This window comes from Trachurus japonicus, chromosome 8 (assembly GCF_045865225.1).
Source record: "Trachurus japonicus isolate A0001 chromosome 8, Traja_1.0".
NCBI lineage: Eukaryota > Metazoa > Chordata > Actinopteri > Carangiformes > Carangidae > Trachurus > Trachurus japonicus.
In genome coordinates this window covers 24,390,412-24,408,309 of record NC_140914.1, presented here as the reverse complement: position 1 = coordinate 24,408,309, position 17,898 = coordinate 24,390,412, and the positions used below count along the sequence as shown (strand labels likewise).

The 17,898-nt window shown below is 45.3% G+C and overlaps 1 protein-coding gene across 3 annotated transcripts in view; it reads right to left on the bottom strand.

Annotated features, from left to right (window-relative positions):
- The window catches only part of grin2ba (glutamate receptor, ionotropic, N-methyl D-aspartate 2B, genome duplicate a), a 122,114-nt gene that overhangs the window by 79,298 nt on the left and 24,918 nt on the right, over window positions 1-17,898 (bottom strand). For all 3 annotated transcript variants that reach the window (XM_085784865.1, XM_085784867.1, XM_085784868.1), the window contains one exon: window positions 7,120-7,818. In XM_085784865.1, the coding sequence (XP_085640991.1) occupies window positions 7,120-7,818 (699 nt within the window). The remainder of the gene's footprint in view (window positions 1-7,119; window positions 7,819-17,898) is intronic.

Genomic DNA, 17,898 nt, shown 5'->3' with positions numbered 1-17,898 from the left:
AGTGTGAGGAAGGGAGATGAGGCTGGTGTTATAGTTGCAATGAAGAGAGAGAAGGAGGGAGGGAGGGAGAGGGTTGGAGGAGGAAGAGGAGGGCGTAAGGGCATGGCCGGGGGGAGTAAGGAGACGTGAATGGAGGGTTGGGATGTAGGGGAAGGTGTGGCTGGTCCCGTACCAGGGGAACAGAGTGAGAATGAAGGAAAAGAGGCCAAGCAGGAGGAAAAGGGAGGGGAGGGGTGTGAGACAGTGCCTGAACTAGAGGGGGGTGGTTTGTGTGGCTGGAGGTGCGGATGGGTGGAGGGATGTTTTCTTTCTTCAAATGGGGAGAATGATGGGGGAGGGAGGGGTGGAGTAAGAAGGTCAGTGGGGGAGGAGGGTGAATTACCACCTGTGCATCTGGTGTAAATCTGTCTGTCTGCCATAGGAGGAGGAACCAGACCTTTAGCAGCCACATTCATCATCAGGAGAGAGAGAGGCCAAATGCAAGAGAGCTATTGAAAACATGCAGGAGAGGAAGAGGGAGGAGGCGAATGGCTCCAAAAAAAAAGTAAGGGCACTCCCGGTTCATCATCCAGCGCGCGAGAAATACACCATTTTGTTTTGTTTTGTTTGTATGACATCAATCATTTTGTAAAAGCCTACCTCGTCTCATTTGTATTTATTTCCCTCGTCCTCTCCAAGCACACATAACCACTATATCTGCCGGCGTTAATCTACTGAATGGGAGCGATCAGTCTGTAATGTCAAGCAAAAGAGCAGAGGAGAGAAATAGAATTTGAGATGGAAAGACTGAAAGTGAGGCCGTGCAGGGAGGGAGGGAGAGAAAGAGAGAGAGGGAAGTGGAGGGGTGGGGGTATAGAAGAAAGTTATGGGGTGAGTTTAAAAATGACCACATTCTAAATGGCCGGAGTAAATTGAGACCAACGGGGTTGGAAAATAGGACACATAAATTTAGGGCTCTCGATATTTCTCACTACCTCCTTCCTGCCCTCCTCTTCTCTCTCTCTCTCTCTCTCTCTCTCTCTCTCTCTCTCTCTCTCTCTTTCTCTCTCTCTCTCGATCTCTCTCTCGATCTCTCTCTCTCTCGATCTTTCTCTCGCCAGAAAAGGGGAACACACACAGTGGGTTGTCACATTTTCTAAACCAGGACAATGAGAAGGTAAGAAGAGACTAGCAGTGGGACATGTGGTCCAGCCACGCTACAGGAAACCCAGTTCACAGTGTGTCAGCTGATGTGGGTTCATCGCCCCTGGCTGAACCCAACGCTGGCCGCTCAGGTGAGGCTGCTCACGCTGCCAGCAGTCACGTCAGTTTACATATCAATGTTTGGCCTTTGATACAACTTTAATTGAACAATTTGTTTTATTTTCGAGGGATTTTAGCTTTTCCATGTTGTGTGCAATAGATAAAAGATCAAAGAAACAAGATTCAATCTCAGGATATAAAAGGTAAAGTTATTTAAAAAAATACCAGATAAGAACATTTCCAGGTCAGAAGCTTAAGCAAGTGAAAATAATGATATCACATGATATAGAGCTAGAGACCGTGAGTCAGTAAAACAGCAAAGAGAGAAGGACCCAGGAATGAAACTGAACTGAGGTAACAGCAAAAAAAAAAAGAGGGAAAGAAAACATATCTGGGATAAGAGGATAGATCAGAAAGATGTTACGAGGTTTACTGGGATTATTATAGTGGACACAACTAAATTTGTGAATGAACTAAATAATTAATGGAGAATGATGTGAAAGAGACGGGAACAGAGAGAGGGACAGAGAAATAAAAAAAAAGAAACAGATAACAGGAAATACTGAGAGGGACATCAGGCACAGGAACACTCGCTTTTAATTCTCTTATCGTTTACAAATGCTCCTAATTGCATCCATGTTCAAGCGAGGACGCGGTGCTGCCAAGCCCAACAGCACATTATATTAATAGAGTACAGGACCTCAGTGATTATTACAACAATAGGTGCTATTGTAGGACATTAATTGGGAATATAAACGCAGGTACATTTTATGTTCAACCCGGTGGTTCCAAACACCCCAAGTGGACGTGGTGAGTGCACCTCAAACAGGAAGTGGCGCCCAAACAAGTCGATTTCTTTGTTACAGAAAATTAATAGGAGGACAGTTTTCCTTTAACTGTAGGTTAAACATCACAACGCCGGACCAGGGGAAGGTGTTTCTTTGCAAAATGAGGTATGGACATTAATTGTTCCACTGATTTCACCCCTGTGAATAAGCTGCGATTAAACAGTTTGACTGACTCACACACACACACACACACACACACACATGCACACAACCTCCACAACAAATATCCCTAGACACAGTTCAACACCAATTCTACACCATCATCGAGCCTGTTTCCTCCGAAGAATTAGTACACATGTGTATATATATACACACACACACACACACACACACAGGCACAAAATCACTCTCGCTCTCTCTTTTCTTACAAAAGCTCGGACGCCCACAGGCAAACGACCACATTTGAAGCCTGAATTATTTGGGCAAAAGTTAATTGATGGCATCCTGCTGTTTTTTTGTTCCTGGATACAGCAACTGCCACTTTTACAAAAGATGGCAGCGGGCAGATTGTGTTTGTGTTTGTGTGTGTGTGTGTGCGTGCATGCAAGCATCTGTGTGTGTGTGTGTGTGTGTGTGTGTGTGTGTGTGTGTGGGTTTGTGTTAGTGTGTGTGTCAGCCAAGCAGCAGTTCATTATGGATGTAGTTTGGTATTTCTTCCTTTATCTATTTAATATTCATACATGAATTACCCTTGTAGCATACAGTATGTCTTTGTGTATACTTAAGAAAACTCATGTGTGGGCGTGTGGATGTGCATTCGCTGTTTTGTTTTTTTTCCTTTCTCTTCTTGTGTGTGGCTGCCTGCATATGTTTGCATGCGATCAAATGTTATTCACATTGTATTATAGCTTCCCTCAGGTTATCAGGCTTGGCTGCTTTTCCTTTTTTTTCATTAATTGCTGACGATCTTACATTTAAATCCTGTGCACAAGTGGATGCTATCTCTCCACTCATCTCCAGCAGCAGCAGCCTCCACCCATAGATTAGCTCGCTGTTCGTATTGTGTAGCAGCCCTGGGGTGATCGGCGACAACTACAGCTATTTGTACCACTACAAAGCCATACCTTCTTGACAAGCTGAGGAAAATGGCTCACCATGTCTTGATAATATGAGCATTAGCCAAAGCTTTAGATCAGACTGATTACTGCAGTACAACAGACGCTGTAGAGGGACAACTAGCAGGGTGGTGCTGGAAACCACTACTGACAAAAGACTGGCAACTACAGCCATGTTGGCTGGGTAACGACACACACACATTCACATAAACGCACGCAAAGACACACACACGCACACACACCCTTAAACTGTTGGATGCCTTCCCTCTCTCTTCTCCGTCTCCTCCTCCTCCTTTATCATATCCTGTCTTTCACAGATGTGGCTACAGCTGTGCTCTATCCATCTTTCTCTCCTCTTTTATTCCTCCTCCTCCTCCGCTGAGGCTGCGATATCCTGAGCAAAGAGGCAGCGTCTCTTTTTCGCTGTACCATCGGCCACGCCGGATAGACGGCGATGCACCTGCTGCTGCAAACACACGCTCGGTGTCACTCTGCCTTCCCCTCTCTCCGTCTTTCTCTTCCTCAGTGGTGTGGCCATGCACTCAGTGCACTCATCCTCTTACTTACCGCCCAGCCCTCCCTCACCCATCTTATTCATTGATATAGATGTGTGTGCCCTTTGCCTCCATCCATCTCTCCCTCTTCCCCTCATCCTCCTCCTTCTTCATTCCCGGAGCCGCCCGGCCTCCTCCTCCTCCTCCTCCTCCATCTATTTAACTCGCTTTCTTCTCAAGCTCATATACACAAGTTCACTTTTTCTCTACACTAACAGTATCTACAGCTCACACCCACTTCTCACTGCTGAGCTCTCTGTGCAGATACAACCGCTGTGGTAGCTGTAGTCCCTCTTCTCATTGCTGAGCTGCACTTTTGCTCCATCCCCAAGAGGAATCGTTCTAAAAAACCCAGTTTTGTTCTTGTTACAGATGTCAGAAAGCTCACGGAGCTGCACGGCTGATTGAGAGACAGTGATGTTGTAAAAGTCCATATTTCTAAGTCTGGGGTGATGATACCGGGGCTGGATGGGGACTTGTAACTCCCTCTGGCAAATGCTGCTGCACTTAGCTGTGCTTTCATCACCGCAAATACCAAAGTAACACTCCTTGTAGATGCATATGTGAGCAGAAAAAATGTTATTCTGATTCTGATTCAAGCCGACTCTTCACACAGCGCTACACTAGTCCACTCCAGAGGGTACATTTTATGGAATTATCTTGTACCGTTCCTCCAAAATCTTTTGCTATTCAGGCTGCACTAAAAATCGAAACGCTGTATTCTCCGCCTTCTGTGTCGCTCCCTGTTATCATCCTTCCTTGGATGTGTAATGAAAAAGGAGGGGTTGTCTTGCCAACTGTAATAGCCGCAGTTGGCCTTCAGTCTTGATGGGTGCGCACTTTTTTCGTGTGTGTGTGTGTGTGTGTGTGTGTGTGTGTGTGTGTGTGATGGAGCGAAGCCATAAGATAAACACCTCATATTGCAATCCCTATTTCCCAATCTCCGTCAGTCCACTTCGTATAACTCAACCTTTCATTCTACCTTAAACAATTTCTCTTTTTTTCTCCATCTATCTGACAGAGGAAAACTTTTCTCTCCTCACTCTCTCTTTATCTCTCTGGCTCTCTCACTCAATCTCCCTCCCCGCTTTCCTCCCAGTCTGAACGGTGTCACACTCTCCTGCTGTTGACTCAGGCCTTGTCTCTACCACTCATCTGTCCATCACCTCTACAGGCAGCTCCGTCTGAACGCCACCTGATCTGGCCAAAAAAACCCCTGAAACTGTTCCGGCCTCTCCTTTCCTGCTCGCTCTCGCTGAAAGTAGAAATTCTTCCACCCAATCTCATCCTCACTATCTCCATTTCTCCCACTTTCCCCCCATGTCTCTCTTCCTTTCTCCCTCTCTCTGCTCTCTCCTTCTGATCCTTCTCTATCGTATTTTCGCCACTCCATTGTCTCAGCCCATTAAGCAGACACAAATCCGTTTGGAGACTGAGCCTTAGCGCGGCCCCGTCCTCGCTCTCCTGGGCCCCGGTGCAGCCAGGAGGAAGCTCTCAGGAGACGCAGACTCTGGCTTGTGGCCGGGGAAATCCATTTAAACCTCTGCCACAAAACACTGCTCTTTCCTGCTGCCTGGTGCACTTACGGCACATGTGCTTAATGAATGATAGTGTCCCTACACATGCACACACACACATACACACAGACCCCTGCATTCCTCAACAATGCCCCCACCACTTCCCCCTTCACCCTGCATCCCTATATCTTTCCATGCAATAAAATCCAAACATAAATTTCCACAGGTAATGTAGCAATGCATGCAGCAACAGGAGCAGTTGGAGCTCTGTAAATGATTTATATGTTTTGTGGACATGCCCGTTAGTGGGGTTGGGGGTTAAAGACATATGTGGCCGCAGCGCTGGGACAGAGAGAACAGAAATTTAAGAGAGCAGAGGAGCCGTGCGCATGGATGGGCAGCGTGCTGCGAGAGCGAGAGATGTGCGCGCTGTGGAGCGGTCTTCGTGCATGGAAGGGTGCAGCTTTAAATGGGAGTGGACCGTTCCCTGCCATTTCTCCCCTTAGTGCTCTAATGAGAAGGAACAGAGAGAAGAGATTCAGTGGTGCCCGCTGGCCTGGCCGTGTCACCGCGACTCATGTCTCTGCTGGTACAACGACCTGTTGACACCAGAGGGTCAGCAGACAAACTGGAGAGACGGGGATGGCTGAGTTCACACCACGACGCTATGTGGCCCCAAATGAAACGGCGCCCAGTCCGGTTCTGGACAGCAGGAGGGTGTGTGCTGTCACTGTTTTAGTATAGGTTTCATTAAATAGACGTTTTCCTAATGATTTAATACAGTTGGATTTGTGTATAAAGTAACAAATGAATGAGCTGATTTTGTGGAATGGGCTACAAGCGCAGATCCCAGGCGGACACAGATAAAGCAGCAGCAGATTGCTTTATCCCATTAGGCAAGGCCTCGTAAATAGGCAGAGATCTAGCTCTCTATTCTGGTGCAATCTCCAGCTGATCCTGTCATTGGCATCAGGGCTGTTGGCAGTTTGTCTTTCAAGTCAGACACCCCAGCTTACCCTGTCTGTCTGCACCCAGTGTTAATACTAATGCAGGATGGCGGTAGGGGTGGGGAGGGGGGGGGGGGTGTTGAGAAACCCTCCATTGTAGCCAAACCAGTCAAAATGGCTTCTCTGTTTTGGGCAGATATCGAGAGGACGACGCAGAAGAGGGTGGTTGAAGTTTCGCAGGGTACCGCTGAAGCACATTTTCTCACTTTCAAGCACACAAGTGTATCTCGCACTGTCAGTGTGAAGGAGAGCTGTGCTAAATCTAACCAATTACAGTTACACAAGTAGAGCCTGTTGGAGTTTTACATTTAAAAAAAAAATGCACAGAAAGTAAAAGAAAAACCACGAACGACAGATTCATCACAATTAAGCATCAAAACCTCTGCAGCAGTTTAAGCCGTGCGGCCGGGGTCTTGAAATGTATCTTTTGTTGATGGAAAGAAGTCACTGTGTGCGGTGACGTAATCCATCCGTGACATGATTTCACAGCAATGACAGCGACGCCGCTATGATTGACAGCTAAATGCAGCCAATCGAAACAGAATCCAGCAGAGATTTAAGGTCATAGTGAAGAGCAGCCGTGCAGGAGCCAAACAGCATAATACACTCCAGCAGCAAATGAAAAGTGGGTTTACAGTCCCTCCTGAAAACTAAACAATGGACAAATGGAGGTCTATTGAGTGCAGTTTGGACTGTGTTTTTTTTTAATGACAACTACTGAAATAAATGTTTAATGCAGCTATCACAGGTGAGAGCAGGACGCTATGTTTTTGAGGCGAGCCCCTTTTGTATTTCAATGCTCCAGACACGTTTTCACGCAGAATGTCTTTTGTTTTTACGTATCAAACTATTTGAAAGGGTCCAGTTTTTATGAGGAAAGATTCAAAGTGTCCTACCTTGGCAGCCATGATCATGGAGGAGCCCCCGCGGACTCCGAGGATGGGGATATGGGTCTGGGCTGAAATGAAGTCCAGGATCTGGGCGATGGCCTCCTGGTCGGTGTCGTCCCCAAACACCACGCCCTGCAGCCAGTGCTCGGTCATTAGGTCACAGATGCTCTTGATGATGCTCTTCGGGTCCGTCTCATTCATGGTCAGCACCTCCACGTTGGGCGCCATGTGAAGAAAGTCCTCCTTCTCCCGGGCGCCGGCCAGCGCCATCTCGCTGAAGTTGCCCACCAGGACGACGGCGATGCTGAGGCCTCGCAGGATGTTGGGTAGGGCCATGTGGTGTGGAGGGGGCTGAGGGATGTGGATGTAGTGGCTGCCGGGGCCACCGCCATGGCCGCCGCCGTGGCTGCCACCGTGGCCACCACCACCACCGCCACCGCCTCCCCCGCCCTTCTCTCTCCGTGAGTGGCAGGCGGCCGGGGGCAGGTGGAGGAGGCAGAGCAGCAGGAGCAGGAGGGAGAGGCAGCGAGAGGCGCTGGTGCGGCGGTGCAGCGATGGAGGCGGAGGTGGATGGAGGGGTCGGGCTCGCCTCTCCTGCTCTTGGTTGACGGAGGGGGTGGAGGGGCAGGCCCCGGCGCGGCCGTGAGGTGGGGAGGGGCTGCGGCCGCCACAGACAGGCATGGTGGAGGAGTGGGAGAGTAAAACCTGGAGAGACAGAGGAGGTTGGAAGGAACAGGAAGAGATAAAAAATATAGGAAAGAGGGAGAAAGTAGCAAGAGGGAGAATAAGGGGAAAAGAAAAGAGGACGGGAGATGGAGAGAGAGGGGGAGAGAGGTTAACATAGCACCATGCAACATTGATTGAATAAAGTGAATTGCCAAGAGGCCACATGCATCATATGAATCAGTGCATATCAATGTCAGTCCACAGAAATGGGGCACCGGGGGGGGAGAGGGAAACCTTGTGGAAAACGAGGCTTTAAACACACAGAGGGAGGAGAGACGAGGTCACACTTGACACACATAAATAGTGCATAAACACACATACGCACAGATACATGGTATGATGGCTTATGGTTTACGTATAATCTCACATGGATCAATAATTCATGTGGAATGTTCTGAGGCAGCGTTATGGTATATATTATGGAGGACATAAACTCTCCCTCCAGATGAGATGCCGGCTCCTTGATCGGTGGGGACAGGAGAGGGTGGGGTGGAGGTGGGGGGGGGGCAGAGAGGGAAGGAAGGAGCAATCAAAAGCGGAACAAGAGAGGAGACAAAGAGCAGACGGAGGAAAAGACGTCTTTGCGACAACTGACAAACTGTCCGGAGCGAGATGACGAGTGACGCGGCGACCTGAGACGCAGACGGACTGACTGACGCCAAAATTGATTAAGTGATTGACAGCGAAGGCGCTCCAAGCGATTCGCGAGACTCTGATATGATACCCGCCCTGCTCCCTCAACCCCTATTGGCCTAGTTTAGCACGCGCAGTCATGTGCTGTCCATCTCTCCATCCTTCCACCTCCCTCCCACGCTCTACTTGACCGTATCTCTCTCTCTCTCCATCTGACTCCCTCCTCACTGTGCTTATTTATAGAGCTTTTCATTAATGGGGGGATGCAGAGGGGTGGGAAGGGCCAGGTGGCAGGTGGACCAGTGGAAAAGCAGCGAGAGGAGAAGGAGGGAAATGAGCAAAATCCAGAGGAAAGAGGAGAAGAGATGACGGAGGTATGAGGTGGGACAGCAGCAGCAACACCGCTGGATACAAAGACAGACGTGGAAAAGAAGCTCTCTCTCTCTGACAGAGATGTGTGTGTTCCTGTATCTATACATCTACGTGTGTGGGAGGGCGTGTGTCCTCTCGAGTTTATCGGCATATCGTCGGTGTAGGTGTACAGTCGGTGGGAATAGATGTTCACTTAGGGTTTGTGGGCAGAGATACCCAGGACAGTGGGGGTGTAGTTGCTCATAAACTTGTTCTGAGTGGTGTATTGTGTGTATATCTCACACATGACTGCTTATAACAAGGCAGATGGAAGGTACAAAGAAGAACAAAAACACTAAAACAATAACCACCCGGTGACGCTGACAGCTAATAAGACAGGAAATGACAGAGGAGGGGAAAAAAGCAAGAAGGAGATTGAGAGAGGGATAAAGGGATGTATGCAGAGATGACAGAACAACTTCTTTAGGGAAAACTAATTGCTGGAGGTTCGTCAGCTCTAATTACAGGTCCCTGTGTTAATAGTCAATTGCACACCACTCTCCAGGAAGGATGGAGAGGTGGGAGGCAGGGAGGGAAGGAGGGAGGGAGGGAATGAGGGAGGGATGATAAGAGGCACGAGGAGACAGAAAAGGGAGGAGGAGGGAGTGGGAGGAAAAAAAAAACGAGAGAAAGCCAGATAGTGTAAACCCGAGGAGGACCTTGGTGAGACGCTGGAAAGATGAAAGAGAGTGGTGAGGAGAGGAGAGGAGGAAGGGAGCGACAGAAGACAGAGAGAGCGGCGAGAAAGAGGGATGGAAGAGAAGAGAGGAGGAATAGGAAGAAAAAAGAGGAGAGATAGTCACAGAGAGTGAGAGAGAGAGAGAGAGAGAGAGAGATGCCCTCTTTGAATCTGGACTTCTCTGGCAGCACTCTGTTTCCATGGCAACAATTAAAATAGGCCTGCATGCGCACACATACAGACACAGTTGATGGACACAGAGATACACACACACACACACACACACACACACACACACACACACACACCAGCATACAGACAATTTGCAATAAGCATTGATCATGTAAATGCAGTGATGTAGTCAGTGTTTTATCACCAGCTGCTCTCACACCTTACATTTTACATGTGAACACACACACACACATAGGCCTAAAGGATACACACTTTACATTTAGCCTACACCAAACTCACAATCTCCTACCCGCCGTGTCACACACACAGTAGCCTCCAGACACACACACACACAGGCGTTTGACACACACAAATACTGGTAGATTACATTAGCCACCGCGCTGTGTAACTCCAATGATCATTCAGAAAGATGAGGCCATTAAAAAGTCCCGTATAGTGAGTCAAAGCATGTCTCATAAAGAAACACAAAAGGCGAGTATTAAACTGTGGATTACACCAGCGAGGTTGTGACACTAAATGACCCCATTTCCCCGTCAGCCCGTCCTCGCGTCTCACCCACCATTTGCTCTATTAGCCACACCAGCGCACACAGCAGCCATATCAGTTACACACGGGTGGACCGCAGATAGCCTCCACCAGCCCAAGACCCCGGAGGTCCGAACCCCTACACACACACACACTTTTCTGCCTTTTCTCAACTGCTTTTAATGTGGCAAGTTTTCTGGATGCACATGCACATATACTTTAAAACATCTAAAGAGATCCATGTACAGTAGTCACAAACTAATCTGGTCGTAGATGTGTCTCATTGATAAACTCTAACTAACTGTAACAGTTATTTTACAATATGATACAAAAAAATAGACCTTCAAATCAGATGAATAATACATTTGCATCAGGTTAATTATTAGAAATGGAATCATCAGCAAAAAAGTCAACATATTCACATTGTTGTTATTTCAGCTCTCAACATTATATCTGGTTGTTGGTCAGATAAAAGAAGAGACTTTAAAGCCCCTGAAAACTTTACAACAAATGTAAATTAGGTTTTACAACACAACTGTTGTAAACCTCAGCCGTGCACGAGGGAACAACACAACTGGCCGGACGTGTTTCCAGGTCTGGCAGATGGTTGGCTATTTCTGGGGAGAGGGGAGGTGGGACATGCATCACACAACCACCGTCTTTGGTGTTGCGGTCTTTTCTGATCAGAAACCTTTTGATCAACTTTTCTCGTCCTTCTAATGTCTTTGCTGTTATTTCTGCTTCATTCATAACTTTGTGGGTGCAGATGATCTGCCAACTGTTATCACCAACTGTCACCAGGTTGGATTCAAATGTTACTGAATCGTGATTGGCTCATACGTACTCGAGAGGCTGACCTGAGGGAAAAATGTTTTCATGTGCTCTGTGATCGGACTCTTTTTTTTTTCCTCTTTGGCAACATTTCATACACCACAACAATTAACTGATTACTTGAGAGAAAGTCATCAGCAGATTTATCGAAAAGTCATTAGTGGCAGCCTTTGTTTTGTTGCCAGTTTTTAATGCTAATCACACTGTTTCGCTGTGTCTGTGCCACCCAGGATCTGCTTTACAAGCTATTGCTTATACGAGTGGCTGCAAGACACTGTGGTAAACACACATAAATTCCTGCTGACAAATCTCAAAAGATTTTAATGAGTAAATTGTTGGTGAATGGCTAATTTTCGAACTCTATGCGAGATCTATCACGCTGTGGCAACGAGATGTTTGAAATCTATGAATAGGAAGCGACGTTTCCTTTCAAATGCAGAATATTATTTATGCATCAGGATTAAGGAGAGGGAATTTCTCTGTCTTCTCCTCTGGTCCTTTTCATGCCTGGTGGTGTGTGGATGTTTTTCATACGGCATCAGTCAATTAGGTAAGAACACAGTGTTTCAGTTTATGGAAAGCTGTTTTAGTCATAATGAAATAAATTAATAAATGCATAAATAAATAAATATAGCCATGAAATGAGTCCGGAATTAAATAAATTGGATGATAAATAGATATAAATGAAATATAAATACATATATTTTTATTTTAAAAACAACATTTTTATTTTTCCAGGAGACTTTTATTTTCTAACGCCTCATTTATTTATTTCCAGATACTTTTATTTCCTAATGTCACATTTATTTATTTCCGGTTACTTTTATTTCATAACGTCACATTTATTTATTTCTGGGGACTTTTATTTCATAGCATCACATTTATTTATTTCCGGCGACTTTTATTTCATAACGTCACATTTATTTCTCTCCTCTTTTATTTCATGCTGCAATATTCAAATGAGGGGGCGGGGTTATCTGGACCCTTTCAGAGTAAAACATCACATGTGGAAGTGCTGTTGTTGTGAATTGTTGACGGCTACTCAGCAACTTGATCAATAACTTGGGGAGGAGAATAGTGTTTTAAACATATTTCGTTTTTTCTAGTTTCTGTTGTTGTTACACATCTCTCTGCCTTATGTGTTAATATAATACATCCATGCTTAAGTGTGCTGCATAGCTAACCAGCTAGCTATGTCTAGCATTATGTCCCTGCCACAGCAACTGGGTAAAGAGCAGACGGCAGTGTGTCTCGAACACCAAGTGGAGAGGCAGGGATATTGTGGAGCAGGCTAGCACAACCTGCACCCACCTCCCAAAGAAAACATATTGAACTGCAATGAAAATATTTAAGTCGTTACCGGGTGTAGCTACGTATAACCAGCGTAGAACTGTGTAAACAGAAACAGTCTCTTGGTCGTAGCAGAGATCTAACAGAGTGAGATGTCGTCTCACTCGCTGACAATCTTTGAGACAGTCCAGACCGTCCAGACAGACAGCGACCCCCCCTCCCCCGCGATAGAAAGAGATCATAATCTCCAGTGTAACAGTGTACACGTCGGTTAGAAGCCCAGGTTACACGTGCAGAAAAAAATTGTAAACGTTGACACCCTTGATATCGATCGTTGATAGCCTACATCCACCCAATCACCCGAGCTCTGGAGCTGCTACGCACCGCTATCGGCGGCAACGATGACGGCTATGCGGTCCGACGGCAAATTCACGTAAGCTACTGCTTCTCTGGGAAAGAGCAGAGCAGACACGTAAACGTACTACTTGTTCTTCTCAACCAGAGTGCCAGTAGGCTACTAACACATAGCTCAGTGGATAGGGAAGTGGATTGTTCACAACAACAGCACTTCCATACACTAGATCCAGCGCAAAATAAGGTGAATAGGCCGTCTTGTGATGTTTTACTCTGAAAGGGTCCAGATAACCCCGCCCCCTCATTTGAATATTGCAGCATGAAATAAAAGAGGAGAGAAATAAATGTGACGTTATGAAATAAAAGTCGCCGGAAATAAATAAATGTGATGCTATGAAATAAAAGTCCCCAGAAATAAATAAATGTGACGTTATGAAATAAAAGTAACCGGAAATAAATAAATGTGACATTAGGAAATAAAAGTATCTGGAAATAAATAAATGAGGCGTTAGAAAATAAAAGTCTCCTGGAAAAATAAAAATGTTGTTTTTAAAATAAAAATATATGTATTTATATTTCATTTATATCTATTTATCATCCTATTTATTTAATTCGGGACTCATTTCATGGCTATATTTATTTATTTATGCATTTATTAATTTATTTCATTATGACTATAACGGCTTTCCATATCAGTTAGTTACCCGCCTCGACCAAACAAAACCAGGTACTAAGTGGACCCAAATGGACTATAAATGCAGTAATAACCACTAATGAACATCCAGGCTGACATAGCTCATATTGCTGTAGTGGAAAGTTGACAGAGCAGAGGTTATGAGGCATGACACAGCTCTGTAATTGGCTCCTCTCTTTTTATTTTTTATTTTTTTGTCAGCTATAAATCACACAATTATAACAGGAAGTACAGGAAGTACACAGTGGATCTCTGCATGTGTCAAATGCAGACCAGCTATTAGAGGGCAGGCCATTACGCGACCCACACACACACACACACACGCACCCACTTACGCAATCAGGGAAACTGGCTTTCCAGTTTATCAAAATACCAGGTGAAACAACAGGCAGCTTATTGTTTGAGTTCTGTATTTAATATATGACTGAACGGCACTCTGTTCCAATCACAGCACATTCTCCTCTCACAGTTATAAATCCACACAGGACAGGAAACATTACTGCCGTGAATGGTTTGTGCGCTCGTGGGCAGTATAAATGTGTGTGTGCTGTTGATGAATCTGGTTTGAAAGGTTGTGAACAGTGGTAGAAGTGGCTTGCTCTCCCTTATGCATTTTTAGAACTGACATTTATGTTTTTTGTTCAAATGAAAGCCGGCAGGAAATATATAAAAATAAAAAAATAAAAGTAACCTCCGTGCTAATCTTTAGAGATGAGATGGCTTTGATTTGAAATTGATTCCAAGGCGCACAGCACATGACAATATTAAAAACATTTTTCAATCCGTTGTAGCATTTTTTGCTACCACCACCCACCCCTTCCGCCCTGGGGGATGTGACCAGGCCACGGTGCGGGTCACTGAGCCGCATACTGATGAGAGGAGAAATCAGCTGGATGCAGGAATCACCGCAAAACCTACGATACGTGAGAATATGAAAAGAAACGTCCGTCTAATGTGAGAACTCATTATAACCTGCTCTGATAAATATTCATGTCGCCTGTCTGTGCAGCCTGCTGTGGAGGTGGAAGGTGGCGAGTATATGTATGTATGTGTGTGTGTGTGTGTGTGTGTGTGTGTGTGTGTGGTTATGTGTTTGGACCTGTGTCTGTACATGCTGTTCTGAAGCAGCCACTCACCAGCCCCCTCACCAAAGCAGACCAGCCAGTCTTTGCAATCACATGTTCTCCGAGGCTCCCGGACCGAGCTCCTGGCATAATGGTGTCTAGTCCCAGAAAGAAGGGACATTGAAGCGCCCGTCGTTCTTTTCCACCCCAGTTCCCCTTCCTCTTTCTTTTATTCCAACTTCATTTATCTCTTTCTCTCTCTGTTTTATCATTTCGTCTCGGCGAACAATGCTTCCTCTAAATTCTGCCACTTATCTCTCTCTTGAGCTTGCACTCTCTCATCGCCCTCTTCTCATTATGTGGTAAGTGTCAGGTTTGTCGATGGCGTTATTTGCATGAAAACTGAAGGACAACGGCGACGGGCAATTTTTCACATTTATTGCCCGGTTTGATATTTAGGAGGACAGACAGAAGATGGCATGGGACCACAATCTCCCTACATCTCTCTGCATGACTTCAAAGCATCTATGGTGCATGTGCATTATCTTAACCTGCCAAGTCAGGCGTGCTGGAGTGGCTTCATTTCTCCTTTTAATTGAAATGAGAATGTCATGATGAGAGGCTCGCAGCCGCAGAATAAGTACCAGGAGTTTGAGAAATTGCCCGTTACGTCAAACCCACACACACACTTGAGGCTACTTATGAGTATTATTCTTTTGTCAGTGCTATGGCTTGTGATTTCATTAGAAGAAATGAACAGACGAGGAGGAGAAACTTCATCTTTTAACGCTGAAAAGTCGTTTGGTGCCGCGTAGTGTTTCTTCTTTATCTTCCCAGGCTCAACACACAGGTGGCACCTTGCCCTCACGCAGAACAAGCGCTGACAGGTGACGGAGGGAAAAATGTAACCAGAGCAACGTCGCAGCAGTCAGATGTTGGGGGCAGCTGATCACACTACCACAACCTGTGGCACCGTGGTGGGTGGGAGGAAGAGAACAGACCAGACAAGGCCTAAATTTAACTGAAATACCTGTTGTTGCCTTAAAGTCTCCTCTTAAAACTCATTTTTGCGACTGTCTCTCTTACCGTGGGTTTGAATTTGGCTGTTGAAACACAAAAAGCTGTAAACAACAAGAGCAGACGGACAGGCGCCATTAAGTCCAAGTTCTGGTTGATCTGAAAATTAATACTTAGTCTCTGAGTTCTGGATAATTAGATGTACAGATGTTTGTTATATATGGAATAATTATGGCAGGAGGAGAACGGCGGGGGCGCAGTCACTTCCTGTGCATAAGGACTATGATTACGCCTCTGCAAAAATTTCCTACTTTATTTATAAGTTGAGTGTCTGTGTGTGCGCCTTGGTGTGTGTATGTGTGTAACCTGCTGTACAGTGTTGTGTCCTCCAGTGGCTTGCAGCTCTACAGCTCCCCTGCTTGTCTGTGTCCCTGCTCCAGGCTCGCCGCATCCGTGATGAACACGACAGAGTCCCAGGTGAGCCCACCCACCTCGCGTTCAGCCATTTTGGTCTGAACAAGATGCATGTAGATATTAAAAGAGAATCTCTGTCTGTCTTGCTCTCCAGTCCGGCTCAAACACTCATCAATATTATCCACAGGTCTGTGCGTATTTTACTATTCAGCCAGGCAGAGGAACCAAATGCGCTTCAGGCATCATTTGGAACAAACTATCGATCTCAAAAATCTCAAAATGAGTTTCTTATTATTATTTATGCACATATTTGGTAGCATGTTTTAATATCATTCTGAATAGCTGAGGAGTTTTTGTTTGTACACATTTTATTTAGGTCTACATTTTAAAATGAGAATTATTCAGGGAATAGTTTACAATGATGCCATGAGGCGTTCAAATGTAGGACAAGATTTTTTTGGTGCTAGACTTGTACTGTGAAACTGATCTGCACTTTTATGGCAACTAAAAGCTTAATGGGCATACCTGTGTGAATTAGTAATTATGTGAGCCTGCAACAATTTTAAATATTAAGCAACAGATAATAATTAATAAAGGAAATAAAAGTATGGCATTGATATACTGTATCTGTCTATTGTCATGTTATTAAGAGACCAAAGAGCCTGTGGTTCTTTCACAGAGTCTGCAGGAAGATGCCAAGAGAACAGAAGGTAGGTGCAGGAAGTGGGTGCATTTATAAACCTATTATTAAACGCATCATGAGTCCAAAAATTGGAGACTGCATGGTTTAGAGTGAACTCAATATGACAAGCTGAAGTTGATCCATACCCACAGGCACAAAGGCCAAGTCTTAACAGTCTGTAGATCTTGTCTGGGATGAAATGTAAAGTAAGCCCTGTGACAAATCATCAGCTGTTTCACCCAATTACGGGACAGTATGACGTGACCATCCTTAATAATATTAAGGAAATTATGAGGATCATAAAATTCAAGCATGGCTGCTGGCCAAAGAGGCAGGACAGAAATCGTGGAACTGTTGAACCAAAGAAGTGCTCTGTGAGAGATATTTATCTGTGGTCGCTGAGTTTCCTGCGGTGTAGCCAGGAGCATTGAGCAATGGGCTGCTGTGGATGAGGCCAGGTGCTAGAGCATGTTAAAAACTAAAAGGCTCAGAACAAAAGCATATATCAGTTGTGAAGAATCCACGTCATTTTGGATGTTTCTACCTCTGTATCTTGGGTTAGGGTTTGGTTTAATAGCCCTTCCCCTTTGGCACCACAGTTTGTTAACCAATAATCTATTATATAATATTCATGATGCAAAACCTACACAATGCTCTGTCCTACTGCCACAGATCAGATAAAGTGCTCTTTGACAGCAGGATAGGTCTGTGACAATATTAGTCTTTTTTGGTGGGTTTTTTTTTTTTTGTATGTTTGTTTTTCCCCAAAAGTGCTTCGAACACGTTGGTTCTGTCCACAGCAGCATCCTGGCAGCTTCTCTGGAGCAAACAGTGCACCAGTCTAGATCTACTGCAGGGAACACACACATATCCTTCACACAATCCCACCTCCAATAAAACAAACTCTCCCTAAACTTACACAGGTCTACTGGACTCTAACAACTTCCCATTGACATTTCCCTCAGGTCCAATGCTATCTCCCTCTGTGGACCAGCTTTTATACATGTATTGTTCACTCTAAACTATCTATTGATCTGCACTTTATGGCCCTACAAAAGATAACATCAGCAGCCTAATCATAAGGTACACCACTGTCTACGGCTCTTATTTGCCCTGTTAATACTATTCACTACATTAGGATACCTCTTCATTGTTATGTATCAGTGATTCACCTCTGATTCCTCATAGATTTCTGTCCTGCTGAATCATCAGCCAAAGCCTCTGTGTTAACCCCTGTGTTCACTGATCAACTGTGGATCACCCAACTCCTCTA